We start from the raw sequence: 9,882 nt of genomic DNA, 5'->3' as shown, positions 1-9,882 counted from the left end.
ACTGGGTTGCCCCAGCCCCTTTGGGCAGCTTCCAACAAAATATAAAAACACATAGAAACATCAGACATTTAAAAACTTCCCCATACAGGGCTTCTTTTTCCAGATGTTTGCAGGAAGTCCCAGGGTTGTTTATCTCTTTGACATCTAATGGGAAGGTGTTCCACAGGAATACTATATTCCCCTGACTATGAGGGGAACAGGGAAAGTGGGCAGGAAAAAGGACTTCAATGATGTGATTTTAAGCTTTTGGAGCTGTTTCCGCTGTTTTTTCCTCTTTTTTTAAATTCGTCTTTATTGATTTAAAATATCATCTTACATATATATTACAAATAGTTACATCAAAATTAAACAAAAAATATAATAGAAAGAAGATAAAGGAAATGAAAATAAAAAGCAAAAAAGAGTTAACAATAATAAATGAATATTGGTTATAACATCCTGTCTTTTCTAATAAAGTCTTCTGAAAGAAACTTCCAGTCGTTCTCGTTGTACTTTTTCTATTGTCTTAATTTTATCGCACAGTTTGTTTTACAACTTCCTGTATATTCATCTAGTATATTTATTCCATTTGTTTATTATATACAAGTATCATTCAGTTCTGCTAGGATAACATCATTATTACAATATAATCTTATATATTCTTTGAATAGTCTCTATTCTCTGATTTTTTTTTATTTGGGGCTCCTCTGACTTTTCCAGTCAGCTTTGCTAATTGAAAGTACTCTAGCATGAGTGATTGCCAATCTATTATTGTAGGTGTTGTTTCACATTTCCAACTTCTGGCTATCAGTATTCTTGCAGCCGTAATTTAATACATAAGCAGTGGTCTTGTATTTTGCTTTATTTCTATTGGCAGTATTCCTAGAAGGAAAATCTCTGGCCTTTTTTTAAAAAGTAAGTTTAAATAATTTCTTAAATTCATCATATATTTTTTTGCAAAACTCGCTTATAACCATACAAGTCCACAACATATGATAGTAAGATCCTATTTCCTTTTTACAACGCCAACATATTGGTGAACTTCCCTTATACATTTTGGCGAGTTTTGCCGGGGTGTGGTGCCATCGATAAAGCATCTTCATGGTATTTTCCCTCAAATAATAACATGAGGTAAATTTAATGTCTTGCTGCCATAGCATTCCCCACTGTTCCATATTAATATTATAGCCAAAGTCCTGCGCCCATTTTATCACAGATGTTTTAACCTGCTCCTCTTTCACTTCCCACTCTAAAAGATGTTCATACATTCTTGATATATATTATCCCTTGTTATATATTAACTCTTTTTCAAAGGCGGAAGTTTCTTTGGCAAGACCTTCTCTTTTATCTGTGCTCAGTTTTTGGTTTAGTTGGAATTACTGTAGCCAACCAGACAGGTGGTGTTTAATATCCTCATATTTTTTTTAGGATTGGCATTTCTTTGTTTGGTTCTAATAACATCCTGTAAGTGGGCCAGTCTCCCTTCATGTTTTTACTTTTGATTGCTATCGCTTCTACTGGTGAAGTCCACAAAGGTATATTGGGTTCCAAAATTCCTCTGTATTTACTCCAGATTTTATAGAGTGATCTTCTTACTTCATGGCCCAAGAAACCTTTGTGCACTTTCACCTTTTCATATATCAGATAGGCATGCCACCCAAACCGGTTGTCAGGCCCCTCAAGATCTAATACATTTGTATCTTTTAGTGTAATCCATTTCTTTAACCAAACTAGCCAGCTGCGGCATGGTATAATTCTAAATCCGGTAATCCAAATCCACCTCTTTCTCTTTTATCTATTAATACCGGGTGTTTGATTCTCAGCTTATTGCCATTCCAGACAAATCTGGCTAGCTCCTTTTTCCATTCCTTAAAACATTTCATTCCTCCCAAAATCGGAAGTGTTTGGAAAAAAAAAAAGGTTGTGCTGCTTTTTCCATTGCGTTGCCATACATCCAAAGCCATTTTTACACCTGGAAACCAGGACATGTCAGGAATTTTCCTGACGTATGACAAGCCTAGATTGAAGCTACGACCCATGTGCTTTGCTTTCCCCGCCTTTTTTCAGAACAGGAGCAAGGAGTTGTAATGACTGAAGCACTCTTCGATAGAAGGCCAATAAAAAGGCATGGCTCTTCTGTCTTTAATAGATAGGTAGAAGGAAAAGCTTCAGCAGGTGCAAGGCTGCTCAAGCCTGCGGCATCACGAAGTGACCATCTGGACCAGCTGAAATTCCTCTCCATCAGACAACTCTTAAAGGCACATATTTCCAGAAGTAGATAGGTAGCCCTGTTGGTCTGCCATAGTCAAAATAAAAAAAATTCCTTCCAGTAGCACCTTAAAGACCAACTAAGTTAGTTCTTGGTATGAGCTTTCGTGTGCATGCACACTTCTTCTTCTCCTATCTGAAGAAGTGTGCATGCACACGAAAGCTCATACCAAGAACTAACTTAGTTGGTCTTTAAGGTGCTACTGGAAGGAATTTTTTTTTATATTTCCAGAAGCGTGAGATGGAAACCTTTAGCATTATCTCAAAAGGCCACTGGGTGCCATTGTAGCTCCACCGAAATTAATGGACCTAAGTTAGTCATCCCCATTAATTTCAGTGGGTGTGCTCTGAGTAGCTGTACTCATGGGTTATAGTGAAGCAGCTTGAATTTTCTAGGGACCTGAGCCAGGCTGGTAATATCTATACAGGATTCCTGCATTGAATTCTTAAAGTTAATGGTTCTTCCAGAGAGATAGGAGTGTAGCTAGAGTAGTGCCAGGGAGAAGCTCAGAGGGAATAGGGACTGATACAGGTGAGTTCTGGGTTATGAGACTATTGATATTGTTTATCTCCCTGGCTTCTTCAACGGAGCCTAAACCACATTTTATCATTACAACAACTTTGTTAGGTAGGTTTCACTGAGAAGTAAACTAGGTGTTACAACTAGCGTTGCTCCCAAACACCCAGTGAGTTATAAGTCAGAGCAGAATTCATACTTCTGCCAGACAGTATCTTGATCAGAGTTTTTGTAAATATGCTCCACAACCTTGTTTTTTCAATAAGAACTTTCATTTCCTTTCTGAAATTACCACTGGCCTGTGAAATGACGTATTGTCAGCCTGCACAACACAACATTTAACCTGAAGCTTCAAAATGGGGAAAGGTTTTCTGCAGAATGTGTGAAGGGGCACAGAAGCCCCCACCAAAAAATTTATCTTAAGGAGAAATCCAGAGAGTAGGTTTGGCACTGCAATGTACAAACAGAACCATTGTGGAGAAGCAGTGCTGGCATTGGTGCCAATTTCATAGTGAGTAGTTGCCCAAAATCAGTGCCAGTGGCAGAGGTGGCAGGGCAGGCAGAGTAAGGTAAAGGTAAGGGACCCCTGACCATTAGGTCCAGTCGCAGACAACTCTGGGGTTGTGGCACTCATCTTGCTTTATTGGCCAAGGGAGCCGGCATACAGCTTCTGGGTCATGTGGCCAGCATGACGAAGCCACTACTGGTGAACCAGAGCAGCGCACAGAAACACCATTTACCTTCCCACCGGAATGGTACCTATTTATCTACTTGCACTTCGTGCTTTTGAACTGCTAGGTTGGCAGGAGCAGGGACCCAGCAATGGGAACTCACCCCGTCGTGGGGATTCGAACCACCGACCTTCTGATTGGCAAGCCCTAGGCTCTGTGGTTTAACCCACAGAGCCACCCGTGGCAGGGCAGGCAGTGTAAATCAATACAAACAAAGACACTTAATGCAATAATACCTGGGGTGCATATTTTTCTTTGCATACTTGTAGTTTTACCTGGGATTGCAAGAGAGTGATAAAATAGTTAGGGATGCTGTGGGGTTTCTGGATCAAACACTCTCCTGCTTGCTGTCTTCTAGGGCCTCGACCAGCCTCTTTCCTGAACATGACAGAAGGCGTCAAAAATAAGATCATCACAGCTGAGGGTTTCCTGCTACTCATCTGTGCCATTGGTCCTGGTCTTTTTTTGCTCTTCAGGGTGAGCTGTTATTTCCCTCTGACTATTCTTTGTACGCATGGTGACAGACAGGGAGAGCATGGTGCATAATGAATCTGTCAGCCTACAGTTTCCAGTCACCAGATCTTGTTCTGCTTTTTTTTCTATTTTTAAAGAGTAGATTGTTACCCCAAAGGGGCAAACTGTCCTTTTATCAGCATGTACACCAGCAACAGGCACAACATCTAGATAATTGCCTAATACAAGAGTTTTCCCCCAAATGGCACTTCACTGGAATCACATGGGTCAGTTATAGCAAAGGACCAAGGGTATTGTCTGAGAACAATAATTGGATGGCTCTGAAATACAAAATGATGTTTGCTGTGTTCCTTTAGTAAAAGATGTTTGTGATGTGTTTATCACATTAATATCCCACTTCTCCACTGTCATGGAACTTAAGGAAGCACACAGAGGGGTCTCAGGTAGGTTCCCATCCAAGCACTGACAAGAACAAGATGGCTGTGTCATGTGTGATGGCTTATGAATGCTCTCCGCAAGAAATGCCTCTGCTCACTCAGAGATACATATATACATCCTTTATTTTACATATGTACAAGCAGCACACATAATTATGCATCCAAATCCTCTGGGTCAGATTCTCGGAGTGACTTACATCTGCCCCTTTTCCAGCAGAAGAGGCGAGGCATTCTCATTTGATGTCTCTGCCCCCTCCTATTTAACACTCTCCTTTCCTGAGCAGATGGAACCGGCACTGCCTCGCAGTCAGTGCCAGAGCTTCCTGTGCGGTGTTGAGGCTCGGCTCCAACATCAGAGAGCCTTCCCTCTTCCTGAGTTTCCCTCCTTTCCTCCATTGCCACTTCCTGCCCCCCTTCCTCTACTGGTCTCTCCTCTTCCCTTTCGTTCTCCGTCATTTTCCATGACATCATGCACCTTTAGACCATGTCCTGGCCCCTGGTACTTATCTGAAACTTGTTGTTTTATCTACACAGCTAACTGAAGACTAGTTCACATAAGCTAGAATTGTCCATCTACAAATGCTGTGTGAATTACAACTGGGCATTTGGTGAAGTGGCCTGTTTATTTCTCTGTCACACACAGCTGCCCAGGATGTAAGTTTTCACCCATGCACCCCAATCATGCATAACAGAGAGCTCATGCAACTACTTTTCCATATGGCCAGACAGAATGTTGTAACATGTGTTCCGTTTTATCACGTGCTGATCAGCTGAGGACCAGTTTTTGTTTGTATGAAATGGCCCTTAAACTAAAATTGATTTAATTGTTATGCTTTTCTGTGATCAGCTCGCTAGTTACCATTAACTGTGACCAACGTAATGAGAACCTATGAAATCTAAGCAGTAAATGGCTACCAAGATTATGAGCCTCTCAATACTGGTAATTGTCATTTAGCAAGAAGTGGTAGTGAACAATTTGCTATAACTCACCTCTCACTTCCTCAGAGAATCCCAACTCTGAATGGGCGAAGGACAGTTAAACTGGTTTAAGGTTACATCCACAACATACTTTTTTTAAAAAAGAGCCATTATTGTACCATTTTAACAGTCATGGCTTCCCTCAAAGAATCCTGGGAACTGTAGTTTGTTAAGAGTGTTGGGAATTGCAGCTCTGTGAGGGGTCTCCTAACAACTCTTGGCACCCTTAACTACAGTTCCCAGGAGTCTTTGGGAGAAGCCATGGCTGTTAAAGTGACAGAAGAGTGCTTTAGATGTGTGGTGGTGGGGGGCCTGAGTTTGTGGCCTAAAAGCCTGTAAAATGCACCGAAAACTGATGCAGCTAAGCAAAGAACCATCTCCAATTTGGTGGAGCCCAGGAAGCCCAGCCACTTGGAGGAAAAGCACATAGAGACTATGTCTCCATTATCTCATTCTTATGTTTGCACACTTAGAGGGCAGATGAACAGACAGCTTCACTGAGGAGCAGCTCCAGAGAATGGCATTGGGCTCACTACAGGGCTGCGGGCTTTGGCAGGCCCAGTGATGCCTACCCTGATGTACCACACTTGTTTTCATAGTGTTTTCCTTCTCTCTCTCTCTCTCATTCTCTCTCTCTCTCTCTCTCTCTCTCTCTCTCTCTCTCTCTCTCTCTTTTGCAGAAGAGATGGGAAAACGAGCGCCTTTTACAAGCCAAGAAGAAGGCTTATGAAGAGGAGAACATATATGAAGTAATTCCAGGAGACTGGGCATGGGGAAGGGATTGGCAGTTCCCCCCCCCCATAAATAAAAATCTTAAGAAAAATCCTGGCTACGCCCATGCTTCTGTGCAGCAGAATGTGGGAAAATTCCAAAGCTGAAGGAGGGACAAAGAAACATATTCATGCATTTCATACACACACACACACACACACACACACATACATATATATTCATAAAATTTATACACCGCTTGATTGTAAAAACAAAACAAAACCTCAAAGCGGTTTACAAAGAGATAAAACAGTGAAATCAAGGGGGAGAAATTACAACCTGACTTTAAAGCAGGCTTCCTCAAACTCAGCCCTCCAGATGTTTTTTGGCCTACAACTCCCATGATCCCTAGCTAGCAGGACCAGTGGTCAGGGATGATGGGAACTGTAGTCTGAAAACATCTGGAGGGCTGAGTTTGCAGAAGCCTGCTTTAAAGCATACAAAAGTTAAAATGCTAAAACAGATTTAAATCACCTCAAAGTTCTAAGCTTCTGGGCAGACTTGTCTAAAGAGGAATGTTTTTAGCAGATGCTGAAAAGAGTACAGTGAAGTCATGCGCTTGATCTCAATAGGCAGGGAGTTCCAAAGTATAGGCACTGCCTACAGATTTAGGAGTGAGGATCCCTGCCAAAGATCGGTGAATTAAAAAATGAGAACACTTTAATTCCAGTAGGAAGGAAAGTAGTCAAAAGCTTTACTATTTGTTATTTTTATGTATTTTATTTTATATGCTTATGTACATTTTCCTGTTGCTCAAGATGAGTTCATTACGTTACTGTGAAAGTATGTTTTGCATTATCCTAAAAAAACCAGACCCAATCTTCATTTCCTGTGGTGAGGCCTGTGGAAAAAGAAGAGCACCGTCTCCCCCTTCAGTTCAATCTCAATATCCTACTTAGTGGGATTTACTTCCTAATAAACTTGTTTAGGGTTGCAGCCAAAGGGTTGTATCAAGCTATACCTAGTGACAGGAAGTCCTCCTGGCTGGAACATCATCCCCGTGAGTCCACTCTGGGCAAACTGGAAATGTTGTATTTGACTGCTACAGTGATGTCACATCCCACAGAGCAGGCCCTTTGAAATGAATGCACCGAAATTTGTAATGTCCATTGTTTTTAACGGGTCTGCTCTGAATAAGACTAACCTTGGCTATCTCCCTAAAACTCAATGCATCTTCAGAATAATAGTGTATTAATATTTATGCTTATAGACTTATCTTTCAGAAATTGACCTTTTTTGTGTTTTCCCTTCCTAGGGACTGAATCTGGATGACTGTTCCATGTATGAGGACATTTCATGGGGGCTGCAGGCCACCTACCAGGACATAGGGAACGTGAAAGTGATTGATCTGCAGCTGGAGAAGCCAGAGAAACCGTGATAGAAAAGGACTTCACTTTGCATTCACTTTCCAGGCACATAGTATAAACAGACCATTTTGAATCCTGAATATTCTCCCTCACTTCATCCTGCTGAGGAGCATTGAGGGCAGGGGTGGAAGGATTCTATATTCTCCTCTCTCCAGGATACTCACACTTGTATAACTATGTCAGGTTTACAATAAGAAGGCTGAGAAGAAATTATTGCTTCTGCTTTGTGAAAGATCTGGCTTTGGCAGGAGGGTAAACAACACAGGTTTCCTGGCATTTTCGTTTTCCAGACAAACTATTCTGACAAGTACTAACTTTATTTTCACTTGACATCTTCCTAGTCACTTTTCCATTCTTGGTCTTGTTGGGAAGAGATGCTTCCCTCCCCTTTTCTAGGAAAATTTGTTCCAAGATGTAAAGAACACGTCAGTGATATTCACCAAATGGTGCACAACTGAGAAGCTTATAGGATTAATTCATTTAGAACTTGTGCCTGCTCCTACTTTCCCTTCTGAAATTGGGGTTTAAGAGAGACCTATTTATAGTGCAGCTGATTTGGAAGCGTGCTCATTGTATTCAGTTCAAATGTATATTTTTTCCCCATTGTTGAATGCTGAAGGAAATTGGGCGATAGGTTTGCAGCAAAATCCAGCTGTATATGGTGCTGATTGGACAATGCTTCAAGACACACATGAAGAAGAAAGAAATAGTACATAGACTGCCTCAATCACAAGATAGGAGAAAAAAACTGAGAGCTTATCCCATATTTGCTTTGGTAGAAGCCAGGAAAAGGCTGAAATCATATCATGGGTGAAAAACCTATGCAACTTTTGTTTCAATATTATATTTGTCTTCATCTTTGATCTGCTACTTGTATGCTTTCCCACTCTTGTATAGGAAAAAGTTGTAACATTGTTAATATTGTAGGGTTTTGGTTTTTTTGATAGATTGCACTATGAACCTCCCTTGCTTTCTTCAAAGACCAAAGGAGAGCTGGAGAGAGCTAATGAGACTTGGGCTAAAAGTAATAGGGTTAACCAATGTGATACTCTCCAGATGTTTAGAACTATGATTCCCATTATCCCCTACTATTATCTATGTTGGCTGGATTGATTGGAGTTATAGTCCAAAAACATATGGAGGACACTATGTTGAGTATCTCTCTCTTAGAAGAACCAATGAGTTTTAGGTTTTCATGGTGACAATGAAAAAAATAACCAGACATTTCAGTGTTTGGTTATTTCCCTAAATAGGCGTCTGACCCTCTCTTCTTACCATGACATACGAAGCTCTGGTTGTGCATTACAGAAGATTGCCAAAGGTGGGTGAGTCAAAGCAATGATCAGGGAAATGGGTAGTTGACCCCATTAATACTCTTGATCCAAGCCCTAGCATGGGAGACGGTTTGTAATCCTATTTTGATTTAATGACAGACTAAATTTCCTTATTTTTTCATGTTTTGTCATCTGGGATGTTAATAAAATAAATGTTTCACTATTATGAAATGAGATTGTTTTGAAACAACATGTTTCATTTATTTAGAAAATGTCCTACTTGCTTTATATTCAAAACAACATCAAAGTGATATATTCTATTATTCACTTAGGAGAACAACTTATTTCTAACCCTAACCTCATGATAACAGGGTTAGTTTGGATCAGTGCTTTTGTAATACCAAGCAGTACAGGAAAGTCAGGCCTGTCTTGATGCTTGTCTGATCAGATGCAATACAATACACATTTTCACACTACAAGTGGCCAGCTGGCCACCTTTGCACAAGGAAACATGCATTGGCTATTTTCATGATGGATGGTTTTATATACTTCAGCCAGTGCTCTTTCCTGCAACCCATATGCCTTGTAGCCTAAACCTTAATACACAATCTGTGCCTGGGAACAATTTGTTTTTCGTCTGGTACCATCTCTGGTGAAACAGCCTATGTCTTTTAAATTATTCTAAAAAGTGTCTGTATTATCCTTACAAAACCAGAGCAATTCACAAACATGAGCAGGCAACAAAGTTCAGATAATACTCTATATTGCAGTTGCTGTAAGGGCCTTTTAGCAGTTCTCTCTACCCTTAAGCAGTGTTAGCTCCCTTCAGCAGCACTCACCATCTAGAACAGGGGTTGGCAACCTAAGGTCCGCAGGGGTAGGCAACCTAAGGTCCAATTGCCTTCTTAATCCAGCCCGCGGACGGTCCGGGAATCAGCGTATTTTTACATGAGTAGAATGTGTGCTTTTATTTAGAATGCATCTCTGAGTTATTTGTGGGGCATAGGAATTTGTTCATATCTCCCCAAAAAATATAGCCCGGCCCACCACATGGTTTGAGGGAAGGTGGACCGCCCCACAGCTGAA

The 9,882-nt window shown here is 40.9% G+C and overlaps 1 protein-coding gene across 2 annotated transcripts in view; it reads left to right on the top strand.

Moving 5' to 3' along the window:
• The window catches only part of LOC308590509 (B-cell antigen receptor complex-associated protein alpha chain-like), a 63,161-nt gene extending 54,173 nt beyond the window's left edge, over positions 1–8,988 (top strand). The window contains exons 3-5 of one of the 2 annotated variants that reach the window (XM_081200622.1): positions 3,854–3,972; positions 6,068–6,133; positions 7,411–8,988. In XM_081200622.1, coding sequence (XP_081056748.1) covers positions 3,854–3,972; positions 6,068–6,133; positions 7,411–7,533 — 308 coding nt within the window. In that variant the 3' untranslated portion in view covers positions 7,534–8,988. Of the gene's footprint in view, positions 1–3,853; positions 3,973–6,064; positions 6,134–7,410 lie in introns of both variants that reach the window. The other variant, XM_081200620.1, reaches the window with a different exon arrangement.
• Positions 8,989–9,882: the final 894 nt, after the last annotated feature.

This window comes from Podarcis bocagei, assembly GCF_964188305.1.
Source record: "Podarcis bocagei genome assembly, chromosome: 7".
Lineage (NCBI taxonomy): Eukaryota > Metazoa > Chordata > Lepidosauria > Squamata > Lacertidae > Podarcis > Podarcis bocagei.
The sequence above is the reverse complement of the archived record's forward strand: the minus strand, read 5'-3'. Positions and strand labels throughout refer to the sequence as shown.